Raw genomic sequence first — 17488 nt, 5'->3', positions numbered from 1 at the left:
CCCTACCCTTGGCCAATTTCTGTATGGAGACCTTTAAAGAAAAAGCCTTAGTCTCTGCCCCACAAAAATCAACCATATGGCTTCGCTACGTTGATGATGTGTTCACTATTTGGCCATATGGCTCTGAAACACTCCTCTCCTTCTTAACGCACTTAAACAACCAACACCCCAGAATCAAGTTCACTCTTGAAAAAGAGGAAAACAACAGCCTTCCATTTCCTAGACACACTAGTCACCCACCAGCCTGATGGAACCTTGGTTTTCTCGGTTTATAGAAAACCCACCCATACAGGCAGATACATTCACCAACAATCCCCCCCCCCCTCACAACAATGTGGAGTGGTGAAAACACTATACAACAGGGCTAAACTAATCTGTTCTAATGACATGGCCCTAAACACTGAACTAAATCACATCCTCAACACTTTCTCAGCCAATGGGTACCCCCCCCCCCAAAAAAAAATATTAAAACCTACAAACCACAGCCCCCCCTCCACAACAAGGATCACTTTAAATTCATCACCATTCCCTACATCCGAGGCACCTCAGAAAAGATTACCAGAATCTTAAAAAAACATGACCCGACCTCCTGTTACAGGCCATACAGAAAATTGACATCCCTTATCCGCCCCAATAAAGACCAACCACTTAAGGGTCAAAGCTGTATAACTGAGAGGAGACCTCCACATAGCCTTTAAAGGAATGCGGAGAACCGACCAGGGCTTCTGACCTAATGTCCAATCCTCACCTTCTCGTGGTGCACTCTGTTGGGTATCTACTTTGATACTGAACGAACGAGGATGGGCTGGCAATTTGGGATTTAGCCAACCAAATTGTATTCTTATTGGTTAAACCAAAATAAAAAATGATGGTACAACATGACAAAATTTCATGCCGGCTGGGGCGTCGCCCGGTTAAACAAGGCCCCCGTTGTTTTCGCCAGGGAACCAGGGCGAACAGCGAAAAGTCAGCTACTGGAACAAATCTGAAAACAAACCGCAACTCAACATCACCAGAGTTAAAGATCGGTACTATCAACGTAAGAAGCCTGAATGGCAAAGAAATGGAGCTAGCTGAGGAATTAGATAAGTACCAGATCGACATAATAGGGGTGACTGAAACAAAAAAGACCAAAACTGGTGAGATCTTTCTGAGCAATAAATACAAAATGTTATATTCAGGCAATAACAATCAAGGAAAAGAAGGAGTAGCCATAGTATTCAACACAAAATACGAGGCTAATCTTCTTGAATGGCAGTCAGTCTCAAGTAGAGTAATGTGGGCAAATATGAGAATGGGGAACTGGACAATGAGACTTATTTGTGCCTATGGTCCCACAGAAGGTTCTACTAAGGTAGAAGTGGAGGAATTTTTTGAGGCTTTAGAAAAAGCAACTGACACAATGAAAAAGGAAAAGTTGTTCCTTGTTGGGGATCTAAATAGTAGAGTAGGAAATGATTGTGAGACATACAAAAATATTTTGGGAAAATTTGGAGAAAAGAGCAAAGTTAATAATAATGGCAAATATCTGTTGGATTTCTGCTCAGGACATGGACTGGTTATTACTAACACCATGTTCCAACATAAAAACGTGCACAAATTCACATGGAGAGAAGAGGCTAGGAATAAGAAAAGTCTCATTGACTATGTTATTGTTGATAGTGATGTTTTCTCCCTGGTGCAGGACACCAGAGTGTACAGAGGATTTGAAATTGGAAGTGATCACTATTTAGTCTTGAGCAGGATAAAATTGAATTTCATATTGAAAAGAATAACACGTAAGAAAGTTTTAAAGCGAATAAAAGTTGAGCAGCTCTCAGATGTAAACTGTAGACTAAAATACAGAAATATTATTGAATAGAAAATGAAAGAATTTGAGAACAGGAATCAAACCTTGGAGATTCAGTGGCAAACTCTGAAGGAAACATTGATTGATTCTGCCAGAGAGGCATGTGGTGAGGTTGTGTGCAAAGATAAAAAAATCAGAACTCCCTGGTGGACACAGGAAGTTAAAGAGGCAGTGAAGGAAAAGAAGAAAGCATATCAAAAGTTCCTGGCAAATAAGTCAGCTTTTACTCTTACAGAATACAGAGACAAATGTAAGAAAGCTAAACAGTGTGTAAAACTAGCTAAACAAAAGTCATGGGAGGACTTTGGCAAGAATATAGAAAATAAATATCAAGAAGGTGGCAAAATATTCTGGAGGTTGTTGAAGAAGCTTAGGAATGGAGGAAAGAGTGCTGTAAAAGGAATTAAAGATGATAAAGGTGAAATGAAAACAGGAGAAAAAGATATCCTTGAAGTATGGAGTAATTACTTTGAAAAACTGCTAAATGAAACAAGCAGTGATGACGGCACAGTGATAAAAAAACACTGACCAGGCATGCAGTCAGGAATACATATCCATACTTGAAGTAGAAAAAGCCATCAAAGGCTTGAAATGTGGAAAGGCAGCAGGAGTAGATGATATTCGACCAGAAATGCTGAAGTATGGTGGTATAAGAGTCTTACAGTGGCTGCACTGCATAGTTCAGAAAGCCTGGACAGAGGGACGAATTCCCGATGATTGGAGTAGAGCTCTCATAGTACCCATATATAAAAAGGGAAATAAAACTGAATGTGAGAATTACAGAGGTATTTCCCTACTGAGTGTTCCTGGCAAGATCTATGCAAGTATACTTGAGAAACGGTTGAGAAGAATTGTGGAAGAAAAGCTTGGTGAAGAACAAGCTGGATTCAGGCCAAATAGAGGCTGTCAGGATCAGATCTTCACTTTACGACAAATAGTCGAGAAAGCATGGGAATATAACAAAGATCTGTATTTAAGTTTTGTCGATTTGGAAAAGGTATATGACAAGGTGCCAAGAGAGAAGCTATTCAATACGCTGCAGTTATATGGTGTCAATGGGGCATTATATCAAGCAATACTTAGTCTTTATTTGAGTTGTGAGTCAGCAGTTAGAATTGAAGGAAGTACAGGAAGATGGTTTAATGTTAAATCTGGTGTGAGACAAGGATGTACATTATCCCCTCTGTTATTCATTATCTATATGGATCACATTATGAAGGAATGTGGTATTAAACCTGATATCAAAATTGGAGATGTTAATGTCAGCTCTTTGCTTTATGCGGATGATGTTATACTTCTAAATAAATCCGCTACAAGTCTGTAAGATTCTCTGACTAAATTGAATAGCTGTTGTAATAGATATGGTATGAAGGTCAGCAATAAAAAGACAAAGACAATGAAAATAGGCACAATCATTGAAAATGTCAACTGTGTTGTGAATGGAGAACCTGTGGAACAAGTAAAACATTTCTGCTACTTAGGCACAATTTTTACTGAAGATGGTAAACTAAATATAGAAATAGACAACAGAATCAGCAAAGCTGGTATCGTGGGAAGTCAATTGAATAAATTCATATGGAATAAGAAAGAAATTAGTCGGAACACTAAATTAGCTGTATACAAGACTGTGTTCAAACCAATTTTAACTTATGGATCTGAGAGCTGGGTCAGAAGTAAAACACTTGACCAAAGACTAAAGATCGCAGATATGAGAGTCCTGAGAAAGATTAGAGGCGTGAACAGATGGCATCAATGGCAATATCATATTAAAAATGAGGATATTAGGAAAGAACTTGACATTGTCAGCATCCAGGAATGCGTTAGCAGAGCTAATCTCAGATGGTATGGTCACTTAAATAGAATGGGAGAGGAAAGATTAGCAAAACAAGTGTTCCTGCCAGGTTGGCAGGAAAACGACCCAGAGGAAGACCAAGATATAGGTGGATTGATACGGTACAAAGTGCCTTAGACGATAGAAATATAAGATCTGATAATGTTGGAGTCTTGACAAGTAACAGACTGATTTGGAGGAAAATTGTAGATAGGAAGTTAGTAATGATGTAATTTTTTCATGTAGTACTGTCATATCCTGTACACCCCTTGAGGGTACATGGCAGGAATTTGATGATGATGATGATGATGATGACTTTTCCTATACCTACCTGGTGTATACCAGGTCCCTTGCAGCTGTAAACTGTCTTACTTTGGCCAAACAGACAGGACAGCGAATATCAGAATTTCTGAACACAAGGACTACATCCGTTTTCACAAGTACAGCCATTCTGATCTTGCAGACCATGCTCTGGATACACGCACAGAATACGGTGGAAGAAAGCTACAGTAATACACCGTAACAAAAACAAATTCGAAAGACTATTTATGGAATCAGCCTCAGCTCTAAGAAACTCTCCAAACCTCAACAAATTTGGTTGTATGCGAATGCCCCAAATTTGGGAGGCTTACATCAGCAGACCTTCACCCCAATGGCCAAGAACACCTACTTAGCCTGCTACAGGGTGCCATCAGGACTTTTAGGAGAATAGCTTCATCTCAGATGGCAATGTGACATTGCCGAAATATCAGAAATATTTATTAAAGTGTAATTTAATTTATATTCGTATCTATGTTGTTCAATTCCTTAAGTGATTTAAGAATTGTGTGTGTTTTACATTAGCAAGACAGAATGCCATAACTGATATTTACTATTCCATGACTAACCCTCTTTCACCAAACATTCGGGTAAAATTCAGGAATGGGTGGATAAAAATATGATGCTCTATGGTGGGCCACATGGGTTTATAATAAAGTGACAGCAGAATTGAATAAAAGAATTGGTTACACCATGATACTGCTGGACTTTGCAAAGGCATGGTAAGAGTTCTAACATCAACAGATATAGGAAGTAACCATAGGTTAGTTCTTGGAAAAATAAAACTATCAAAGAACAAAACATGACATACAGAAAAGAACAAACTACAAGATAGAATTACTCCAGGATGAAAGTATAAAATTCCTATACTGGAAAGGGCTGTTAGATAAAACTAGAAACATTAAAAAGCAAAAACAAACATTAGATGGAAAATGGACAGCCTTTAAAGACATTGTATATGAAGCAGTAAAATAAGCATTAGAAAGATTTAGTTAGTACAAAAATGGATCAAAGATGGACACTATGGTTTAGTGAAAGAAAAGAAAACCACATTTCACAGGTATCTACAAAACAAATCAAATACCGCAGTTTATGAAGAAATAATAAAACTATATGAAATAAAGTAAATAGTAAGATAAAGAAAATAAAATAGGAATAATGGAATAACTACTTCGAAGAATTAGAACCAGATTCTTTGAGAATCTGGAGATTTTCAATGAAGAATTTGGAGAATACATACTTAAAAGAAAGAACTAAATTAAAGTAGGAAGCAAATATTGGATTGGGGAAAGATTATTTTCAAAATCTGTATACAGAAAAGAACAAAGAGGATAACATTACTTTTGAAATAACAGAAAGAGATGTTGAAGAAATTCTTAAAGAATTTAATAATAGAAAATCAGCTAAATTAGATAAGATAAAGAATGAAAAATTAAAATATCGTGGGAAACAATTAGCAAAAAGAACTATGCCATATTCTGAATACAGTATTTATAGAAAGAAAATGTGATATGGTATATGAAACAGTGTTAAACATTGTGTGGGCTGCAGCAAGATGAGTTAAATTTTATATTTAAATATGTGCCGATATTGTCTAAATTGTAGATTAATTATTACTGTGAGATATTTGAGTGTGGAATGCGGTGTTTATTTAAATATCTTAAGTGATGTTATCAGAAATACATTGCTTTTGTTAGCACATTGATACAACATGGCAGTGAAAGGCAAATCATTGTGTAGGTCTGCCACGGACAGATAAAGTAAACTTTTTTTTTTAAGGTCAGCATTCATAGTGAAGAATTTATAGAGACAAAAACATGCGTGTTGGAGTAATTACTTTACTTATAATTAAGAAAATAATACTCTGTATTGAGGTCATCATCAAGAAAACATGTATAAGACAAGCTTCGTGACCCTACACAAAAGTAAGATAAATCTAAATGCTTTGTTAATCATTTACCCTAGCTTGACCTCTGGTGAAAAAAAAAAAAAATTATTAAATAAAATATATACAGATGATATATGTGTGTGTGTGTGTGTGTGTGTGTGTGTGTGTGTGTGTGTGTGTGTGTGTGTGTGTGTGTGTGTGTGTGTGTGTGTGTGTAGAAAGTATTTTACCTTGGGTGTAATAAATGTTAAAGATACCAAGCTATTTTAAACCTGGTTTTACTCCATTTCCCAAGTAAGCAAACAGACAAACAAATCAAGTTTGCGCCTGCAAGTGTTGCAAGTCTAGCTGACCCTGCACGTAGTGCAAGACCAAGGCAAATCATGGTAAAATTAGAATAAGCTCTGATCACTAATCTTAATATTTACCCTTAATGCAAAGCACATCTCTCTTTGAACTTTAATGTATGATACTTTGTATTAAAGGCAAGGGGCCACTACCCAGACCGGTTTCGACCTTTATTGAGGTCTCATCAGTGGGAGCCAGGCTAGAAATACCAAGATTTTAGTAATACAGAGCTTATAAGTATTTTACCAGAACAAGTTGCCATAAGGTGTTTTAACCTTATTAAATAAACATCTCAGGAGGAGATGTAAATGTAGAAAGTATTTTACCTTGGGTATAATAAATGTTAAAGATACCAAGCTATTTTAAACCTGGTTTTACTCCATTTCCCAAGTAAACAAACAGACAAACAAGTGAAGTTTGCGCCTAGGAAATGGAGTAAAACCAGGTTTAAAATAGACCAAGGCAAGTCATGGTAAAAATAGAATAAGTTCTGATCACTAATCTTAATATTTACCCTTAATACAAAAGCACATCTCCTGGAGGAGATATATTTAACAGTTTTATAGTGGAACTACATTAAACAGTTTCTATAATCCTCTCATATTAAGGCTTTCTTCTGTCTGTTCTGGATACTATATAGGTTGAAGATGGGTCCTTCAGATGCTTGGAATTATTAATCCATTCATTCTTGTTTAGATTTAGATGATGTTTCAGCATCTCACAGGCTTCTTGGAATTATTAATCCATCATTCTTGTTTAGATTTAGATTATGTTTCAGCATCTCATAGGCTTCTTTGAACTTTTTTCAAACCAGGTTTTAGTCCAGTGTAGGGACTTGGTGCCTTTCCAGTTCATTCTGTGACATGTGTGAAGTGCATGGTTTGACTGGCCTGTTTTACCATACTGGACGAATTTAATGTGGCATTTATGTTTGTCTTTTCTTATAGGGATGGTGTGTCCTATTTCACCTATGTAGGATAAGTTGCAGGTGTACTGAATTTTGTAAACTCCTGGGTGGGCAAGGTATTGAAAAGAGGATCTTTGAATGAGCTGAGTAAAGTTCTTAATTTTGCAGAAGGTTGCCTTAATATTGTATTTTTGTAGTGTTCTATCTGTGGCTATGGTATGGCATTCTTGTAATCGTTTTTGCTTTTAATGGTATTTTTGTGGAAGATGTTGTGAATTGTTTTTTTATTGTAGCCATTTTTTATAAACATTTGGATAATAATTTCGTATTTTTTGTTCAGTGCCTGCTCATTGGAGAGATTATTAAGACTCTGTTTGAGGGTGCTGATGACACCTAGTTTTTGTGTTGGATGGTGGTATGTTTGTGTGTGTGTGTGTGTGTGTGTGTGTGTGAAAAAGTTGAAAAATTAGCAAAGTAAAGTATTTGTGACAGAAATAGAAGGAAAAGAGCCAAATAAGACCAAGATTATATAGGTGGGGTTGATGCAGCTATGAGTGCTTCAGAAGATTTAGATTAAAATCAGAGGAATCAAATTTGATTTCTAAGCCAAATGTGGAAACTAAGAAAGTTTCATAAGTTGACCAGAGAGTTTGTAGGAAATACATTTCTCAGCATCCCCGAGTTGCCTTAGCTTGCACTACTTAAAAGACGTGCACTGCCCAAGCATACATATATTCAGCTTTTATTAGTGCGTTTGGTAAAGATTTTACTAGCCTTTCACTTATTTCACTGAAATAATGCTTGATCTAATATCCACCTTGCTTATATAATTTTACATTGTCGAACTGAAGCCTTTTTTTTATTTTAGTAATTACTTTTATGCACCGATCGAGAGTTTGCTCACGAAAAATACATTTCTCTGGCATTTCAAGTTCCTTAGTACTGAGAGTTTTTGCTCTCTTAAGGTTTCTGCCTGGTCTCTGAAGAGAACCAGCCAGTTCGAAACAGCTGTTAGGCTGGTGAAACTTTTATCAAATGCACTAATAAAAGGCAAATATATGTATGCTCGGACAGTGCGCATGCCTTTTAAGTAGTGTGAGCTAAGGCAACTCAGGGATGCTGAGAAATGTATTTCGTAAGTACCAGAGGTTAACATATTTTACTCCAACAGACGTAACAGAGAAAGAACTTGGCATATCTTTCTCTGTAAAGTTTTCTGCACCAATTCTTAAGTTCTCTAAGGGGAAACAACAGCAGATTTCCTTGCACACAGTAACAAGAAAAGCCAACTCAACTACTTCACTGAAAGCATATTGAGTTTCTGTTTAAAGCAAACGTTAAAAATATGAATAGTTTATATCATAAGCATCAACTGCTCAGCACTGAAATAGCTAAAAAGAACTATTTTGGAATGTCGTCAGTCTTTTTAAAGATATTTAAATATCGTTACATTAATTTTATTTATGAAAGATATTATCATCATCATCAAATTCCTGCCATGTACCCTGAAGGGGTGTACAGGATATGATAGTACTACATGAAAAAATTACATCATTAATAACTTCCTATCTACAATTTTCCACCAAATCAGTCTGTTACTTGTCAAGACTCCAACATTATCAGATCTTATATTTCTATTGTCTAAGGCCCTTTGTACCGTATCAATCCGCCTATATCTTGGTCTTCCTCTGGGTCGTTTTACTGCCAACCTGGCAGAGAATACTTGTTTTGCTAATCTTTCTTTGCCCATTCTGTTTAAGTGACCATACCACCTGAGATTAGCTCTGCTAACACATTCCTGGATGCTGACAATGTCAAGTTCTTTCCTCGTATCCTCGTTTTTTAATATGATATTGCCATTGATGCCATCTGTTCACGCCTATAATCTTTCTCAGGACTCTCATATCTGCAATCTCTAGTCTTTGGTCAAGTGTTTTACTTCTGACCCAGCTCTCAGATCCATAAGTTAAAACTGGTTTGAACACTGTCTTCTATACAGCTAATTTAGTGTTCCAACTAATTTCTCTCTTATTCCATATGAATTATTCAATTGACTTCCCACCATACCAGCTTTGCTGATTCTGTTGTCTATTTCTATATTTAATTTACTATCTTCACTAAAAATCGTGCCTAAGTAGCTGAAATGTTTTACTTGTTCCACAGGTTCTCCATTCACAACACAGTTGACATTTTCAATGATTCTGCCTATTTTCATTGTCTTTGTCTTTTTATTGCTGACCTTCATACCATATCTATTACAACAGTTATTCAATTTAGTCAGAGAATCTTCCAGACTTGTAGCGGATTTATTTAGAAGTATAACATCATCTGCATAAAGCAAAGAGCTGACATTAACATCTCCAATTTTGATATCATGTTTAATACCACTTTCCTTTATAATGTGATCCATATAGATAATGAATAACAGAGGGGATAATGTACATCCTTGTCTCACACCAGATTTAACATTAAACCATCTTCCTGTACTTCCTTCAATTCTAACTGCTGACTTACAACTCAAATAAAGACTAAGTATTGCTTGATATAATGCCCCATTGACACCATATAACTGGAGCGTATTGGATAGCTTCTCCCTTGGCACCTTGTCATATGCCTTTTCCAAATCGACAAAACTTAAATACAGATCTTTGTTATATTCCCATGCTTTCTCGACTATTTGTCGTAAAGTGAAGATCTGATCCTGACAGCCTCTATTTGGCCTGAATCCAGCTTGTTCTTCACCAAGCTTTACTTCCACAAGTCTTCTCAACCGTTTCTCAAGTATACTTGCATAGATCTTGCCAAGAACACTCAGTAGGGAAATACCTCTGTAATTCTCACATGCAATTTTATATCCCTTTTTATATATGGGCACTATGAGAGCTCTACTCCAATCATCGCGAATTAGTCCCTCTGTGAAGGCTTTCTGAACTATGCAGTGCAGCCACTGTAAGACTCTTATACCACCATACTTCAGCATTTTTGGTCGAATATCATCTACTCCTGGTGCCTTTCCACATTTCAAGCCTTTGATGGCTTTTTCTACTTCAAGTATGGATATGTATTCCTGACTGCATGCCTGGTCAGTGTTTTTACCACTGTGCTGTCATCACTGCTTGTTTCGTTTAGCAGTTTTTCAAAATAATTACTCCATACTTCAAGGATATCTTTTTCTCCCGTTTTCATGTCACCTTTATCATCTCTAACTCCTTTTACAGCACTCTCCTCCATTCCTAAGCTTCAACAACCTCCAGAATATTTTGCCACTTTCTTGATATTTATTTTCTATGTTCTTGCCAAAGTCCTCCCATGACTTTTGTTTAGCATTCTTGCATTTGTCTCTGTATTCTCTAAGAGCACAAGCTGACTTATTTGACAGGAACTTTTGATATGCTTTCTTCTTTTCCTTCACTGCTTCTTTAACTTCCTGTGTCCACCATGGAGTTCTAATTTTTCTATCCTTGCAGACAACTTCACCACATGACTCTCTAGCTGAATCAATCAGGGTTTTCTTTAAGGCTTGCCACTGAATCTCCAAGGTTTGATTCCTGTTCTCAAACTCTTTCATTTTTTCTTCAGTAATCTTTTTGTATTTTAGTCTACAGTTCACATCTGAGAGCTGCTCAACTTTTATTCGCTTTAAAACTTTCTTACATGTTATTCTCAAGACTAAATAGTGATCACTTCCAATTTCAAATCCTCTGTACACTCTGGTGTCTTGCACCAGGGAGAAAACATCACTATCAACAATAACATAGTCATGAGACTTTTCTTATTCCTTACCTCTTCTCTCTGTGTAAATTTGTGCATATTTTTATGTTGGAACATGGTGTGTTAGTCCATGTCCTGAGCAGAAATCCAACAAATATTTGCCATTATTATTAGCTTTGCTCTTTTCTCCAAATTTTCCCAAAATATTTTTTTATGTCTCACAGTCATTTCCTACTCTGCTATTTAGATCCCCAACAAGGACCAACTTTTCCTTTTTCATTGTGCCAGTAGCTTTCTCTAGAGCCTCAAAAAATTCCTCCACTTCTACCTTAGTAGAACCTTCTGTGGGACCATAGGCACAAATAAGTCTCATTGTCCAGTTCCCCATTCTCATATTTGCCCACATTACTCTACTTGAGACTGACTGCCATTCAAGAAGATTAGCCTCGTATTTTGTGTTGAATACTATGGCTACTCCTTTTCCTTGATTGTCATTGCCTAAATATAACATTTTGTATTTATTGTTCAAAAAGATCTCACCAGTTTTTGTCTTTTTTGTTTCAGTCACCCCTATTATGTCGATCTGGTACTTATCTAATTCCTCAGCTAGCTCCATTTCTTTGCCATTCAGGCTTCTTATGTTGATAGTACCGATCTTTAACTCTGGTGATGTTGAGTTGGGGTTTGTTTTCAGATTTGTTCCAGTAGCTGACTTTTCGCTGTTCGCCTGGTTCCCTGGCGAAAACAACGGGGGCCTTGTTTAACCGGGCGACGCCCCAGCCGGCATGAAATTTTGTCATGTTGTACCATCATTTTTTATTTTGGTTTAACCAATAAGAATACAATTTGGTTGGGTAAATCCCAAATTGCCAGTCCATCCTTGTTCGTTCAGTATCCAAGTAGATACCCAACAGGGTGCACCACGAGAAGGTGAGGATTGGACATTAGGTCAGAAGCCCTGGTCGGTTCTCCGCATTCCTTTAAAGGCTATGTGGAGGTCTCCTCTCAGTTATACAGCTTTGACCCTTGTCAAAACAAATTTTACAACCAAGTGGAAGGAACAGCAATGGGAAGTCCACTTTCTCCTGCTCTTGCCAACTTTTATTTACAACATCTAGAAGAAGTGCTGTTCTCATCTATATTCCCTCACCCATCCTTTTGGGTTAGATATATGGACGATATCTTTGCTGTATGGCATCACAACAGAGACTCCTTACCTTCCTTTTTATCATCATAAAAGTTAAATAAAGATGTATAAAAATATTATGTTGGTAAAACAATATTCGTTGGTAGACAAATATGGTCGCAGTACTTGTAGTTTTGCTATTAGTAATTGACTAGTAAGGCTATTGAGCCTGATTGCTGGAATTATTTCCTAATTTAGTACTAAAAGTTGGCTCCACTGCTCTTCAATTGTATATTAGTGAGTTGCTCTTGACTGTCTCCAGGAAGTTTGCTAATGCAACCAACCTGACAATAGCAACTGAAAATCGATGACTAAAAGTGACAGAGAATATATTAGCCAGAGATCTAGCTACACCAAGTATTTATTTTAGTAACTGGTCATTGCAGTGAAACCTAAATTAAACAGAGGTGTCTAGTTTTCACCTCTGTCAGAAACAGGTCCACGAGAAATCAAAATTTGAAATGAATGGTCAAATGCTGTATAACCCAAAACCTTAAATATATGGGGATCACACTGGACAGGACCCTCACATTCGTTCCACATCTCACACCACTTACTGCTAAACTGGAATCCTGCAACGTCATCATTCTGAAGCTTGCCAGCACATTGTAGGAAGTCCCTATGGGGGTGCTCTGGACCGCAGCTATCAGCTTGGTCTGTGCCCCTGCCCAACTGTATGCCTATGGCTGAACAGCACACACAAATACATACCTCTAAGATCGATACCCAACTCATCACCAGCATGAAAATTGTGGCAGGAAAAATCAAATTGACCCCACTACACTGGCTCCTAGTTTTCAGCAATATTGCACTACCACACCTACACAGGAAATACTGTACTTCCTTCCAAGAAAATATACAAAAATTAAGAACAACTCCCAATCCATACTGATATGGAAGCTGCAAGATGTGGCAAGCTTAGATCTCGATATCCCTCCTTGGAAACTGCAGAACAGTATGTCGACCCTGTTTGACAAGGAAGTTATAAAGGATCCAACTAGTCAACCATAGTTTTGATATCCCTCATTGCTTCTGATGAACACTTAACCAGCTTTGAACTGGACAAGACAGGATCATGGCATGCTTATACTCCTAGAGCATCAATTGGACTCCAGCTTGCAACTGTGGAGCATCAGTTCAGACAGTGACTCACATTATGTATGAATGTAGCTTACATTCATACATAATGTAAGCCTATTGGACCTTGTGAGCAGATCAACGAAGGTAGGTGAGTAGCTGAATTGGACATAAATTTATGATATAAATGATGACTTGCTTTATGTGATGATTAATTCTTATATTTTATATATTCTGTTCTGTTCTTTATGATTGTTCTTAATTTTAATTAAGAACAATCTTAAAGAACCAATGTGACAAATAAATAACCAGCGGAATTATTTTCTAATTTAGTAACAACAAAAAGAATCAGTAAGATGTACATGCCTTCCTATATCATTGGAATTAAAATACCTGTAATTTTATATTGAGTGCATGAAATAGTCAAGTGGAAAAGAAACCTCGCTGCACTGTCAACAAACAAATCCAATCTGCCATTGCTGAAACACTTATCTCTTCTATCTGTGGTACCCAGCTCTTGTGATGTCATTCACGCAATTGCACATAAGAAAATGCAATATGTGCTCTGCTGTGATATGAAATATTTTTATTTCTTAAAGGGAATCATTTATAACTCTTATCTTCTTCTTCTATTCAGTGCATTTTTTACAGTCTCTCTCTCTCTCTTTCTCTTGTGTCCATCAGCTGTTAATTTCATAACACAGTAGAGTCTGCACATACGCACACACTGTATATTTTTATGTGCAATGCCTTATCTCTTCTATCTATGGTACCCAGCTCTTGTGATGTCATTCACGCAATTGCACATAAGAGAATGCAATATGTGCTCTGCTGTGATATGAAATATTTTTATTTCTTAAAGGGAATAGGGAATCATTTATAACTCTTATCTTCTTCTATCCAATGCATTTTTTACAATGTCTCTCTCTCTTGTGTCCATCAGCTGTTAATTTCATATCACAGTAGAGTCTGCACGTACACACACACTGTATGTTTTTATGTGCAATGCCGTGAATGACATCATGACAGTCAGGTATCACAGATAGCAGAGAGAGAAGTTTTTCAGTAATAGTGGACTGGGTTCATTTGTTAACAGTGCAATGAGGTTTCTTTTCCACTTGATGATTATTACTTCATGCACTCAGTAAAAAGGGAAAAAAAATATCCTACAGATATTTTCATTTCAAAGATGTAAGAAAGTATGTACATCTTACTGATTCTTTTTATTACTGTTTTACTAAATTGGAAAATAATTCCACTGGCAACAAACCATGAGGCATGATTAGGCTTAGCAGTCTGATATATTTTTGTTAGTCAAATATCTTGTTAACAAATATAATTTTACCAACATAATATTTTTATTCATCTGTTATTTCACTTTTAATTAACTAAATTAACATCTTTCATGATGCATCTTAAGCAGAAATATTTTGTAATATTTTTATGGTGAGCCACTGAGGTTTGTATGTCAGGGTTTTTTTTTTGTTTTGTTTTTTTCCTCTCCTACATCATCAAAGTGTTTTGACACTAAAAAATTTTCTCATCTAGACACCACCTGGTTTCAAGGAGCTCCAAAAATACATAAACAATGCATACCAGTACAACCCATAGTAGATGCCAGATAGTTTCCCATTATGTTTCCTAGATATCATGCACAGTTGATATAGGCAAGTTGGACTCCTTCATAAGAAACACAGCACATACTTTATTGAACAGACAAAGCATTTAACAATATATCCGACAGACCCACTTGCAATTTTAGACATCAACTACCAAATGTTCACTAATGTACCCCATGTAGAGACCATAGATACAATTACTTCAAAAACTATTTTCTCCATACACTATGATGCTTTCTAAACACTGCATCAACAACACGGTCTTCAAATTTGAAGACAAATTTTACAAACAGAAAGAAGGCCTAGCAATGGGCATGTGGGCAGCCTGGCTCTACAAACCAACTACAGGAATTCGTTACTCACCTAAACAACATTCACTCCCCCTCCCCCAATCAAATTCAGTGTTGAATTAGAAACTAATAGTTCTCCACTGTTTTTAGAAGTGTTGGATCAAAACAAACTCAGATATTCAGTTTACAGGAAACGATGCATATCAGAAGATACCTGTGCACAAAATTCCACTACCATCTGGCCAAAAAATTGGCATTATAAGAATCTTATGAGATAGCATACAAGAGTTCAGGGGGGGGGGGGGGGACAAATCATAGGTGGGAGTCACATAAAGAACAACTGACTCTTGCCACACAAGTGTTTCGCCATCTGGCAGACTGGCACATCTCTTCAAGGATGGCCATTCTGTTTAGCATTTCGACTTTATCAAGCAGGATCTCAGCCTGTCTTTATACAACGGTCATCTATGAAAACTTGCATAGCTGCTGCACATGGATGGACACCAGATATATTAAATAATTTGGAAACCTTGCAATGGTTACTTACATCCTTTCACTGTTCAACTCCAAAACTCATTGTACAAGCATTTCTTTCTTTCTTTCTTTCTGTTGCTCTCCTTTTATACAGCAACCTACTCCCTTATGTTTCCTAGATTATAATTTGCAAGTTTTCGGATCACTGTTAAGTTTTTTCCCCTTTCTGCTTATCCATAATATTGATGCTCTATAGGTTGAACAACCTCTCCTGTGTTGGTATCACCATTAAAAAAAAAAAAAAAAAAAAATTAACATGTATGTTGACAGTTTGGATTAGGTCATTGCTTCAGAGATAAAATATTCAGTGATGTGGAAGTAATTATAAGAATTTGGAGAGTGATAAAGATGGTAAATAAATGCAACAAAATAAGAAATTTTGAAAAGAGAGGATTCCAATTTGGTATTCTCTTGCAAGACATGTCAGATAGTGGTGGGAGACACTTTTTTTTCCCCACAGTGATGCTGTTCATCATTAAATAACACTCTTGCTGTGATTATTTCACCTTCACAACTGTAATATAGTGAGACTTGTGGCCACATCTCTCCGACCATTTTACATGGCCTTGACAGCATGCCTCTCATCTCCCTAAGAGGCTGAGTTGTCTACCCTGAATAACAGTTTTGCAGTCCTTCTTTCTACAGCCATGTTATTTGCATCTCTCCCCCTGCCCAACACACACCATTACACTTGATTTTCTTCTACACATGAAGTGGAAGAGTAAGAAGCAGCAAGATTATTTAAGTGGTTGGAAAGCTTCCTGATGCTTTGCCATCAAGTTTGGTTCATTGTACAATCTAGCATTTGGCCTATGGAGCCATGAATGTTTTCTTTAAACAGCGGAGGTAGGTTCTGTGTCAGAAGAAATGCCTACCAATCAAGCTACCTTTACCATGGCTTTGCCTCTCTCCCTCAGGTTTTTTAATTGCTTCTAATTTAAATTCATACCTATTGTTCTTATATCTTTTTTTTTTTGCACTGCTCTTTTTACTTGTTTCACTTTCTTTTTTAATGCCATAGTATCCATAAAAAAGTTAACATAGCACCTTTCAATTATTACAGTCAGTTAGGGAAAGCATTTTGTCCACAGAAACTAGTGTATTCTAGACTCTTTACGTTTGTATGTTCAGCCATAGTCTCATAGCCAAATAGAGCATCAGCTTCTCAAATCTTGAAGTTCATCTTATTCTGTTTTAACTACTAAGACTAAACTGCATATTATTTTTAAAGAAATGTTTAAATATTTGGTTATAAGTTCTGGTTGATCTTTTTTTAGAAACAAAGTTTAAAATTGTGACACATGGTATCAGACCTCCTCTTGAAACACCTCTGCAGTGGATGAGTGAACATTTAAGTTACCCTGATAATTTTTTACATATATGTATTCTTCCTGCATCATGATTTGTATTAATGTGAATCAAATTTTCCAGAAAATTTAAAAAATTATTCAAAACTGCTAATTTTTTCTTCCTAAGAATATTGTGAAAAAGAAATGACATTTACTGTATATATATATTTTTACTCTCTGTTCATTCTTTTATTGTATATAAACTTTCAGTTTGTGTTGTCCCAGGACAGGCATGTTTGATCTTTGTCCATTGGACCTAAAAATAGTGGAAATAAACATATTTTTGTTGACAGAAGTTTGGAGTGTGTACTTTAAATATCTATATAACATATATTCCATTATTAAGGTTCACCTTTTTAACAAAAATGTTTTGTTAGATTGCTGAGACATTATTTTACTGTTTGAAAAAGTGAAAACAATGTAATATTTGGCCAAACTAGAGCTGATGTTATTATACAGTTGCATTTTGCTATAGCAAATGTCACTATAACAAATTATTGAATGAGCAGCGGAAGCTAAGCTCGAACTAATTGACGATCAGTGCCACAACACAAGTTCACCGTTGCCTGTGAATGAACTCC

The 17488-nt window shown here is 36.4% G+C and overlaps 1 protein-coding gene across 6 annotated transcripts in view; it reads left to right on the top strand.

Annotated features, from left to right (window-relative positions):
* The window catches only part of Atg5 (autophagy protein 5), a 112010-nt gene extending 94808 nt beyond the window's left edge, over positions 1–17202 (top strand). For all 6 annotated transcript variants that reach the window (XM_090408775.1, XM_090408773.1, XM_090408772.1 and 3 more), the window contains exon 8: positions 16836–17202. In XM_090408775.1, the coding sequence (XP_090264901.1) occupies positions 16836–16960 (125 nt within the window). In that variant the 3' untranslated portion in view covers positions 16961–17202. The remainder of the gene's footprint in view (positions 1–16835) is intronic.
* The last annotated feature ends 286 nt before the right edge of the window (positions 17203–17488 follow it).

Source organism: Typopeltis vanoorti, chromosome 19 (genome assembly GCF_054136105.1).
Source record: "Typopeltis vanoorti isolate ZY-2024b chromosome 19, IOZ_Tvanoo_1.0, whole genome shotgun sequence".
Taxonomy (NCBI): Eukaryota; Metazoa; Arthropoda; class Arachnida; order Uropygi; family Thelyphonidae; genus Typopeltis; species Typopeltis vanoorti.
This window is presented reverse-complemented; position numbering and strand designations above follow the sequence as displayed.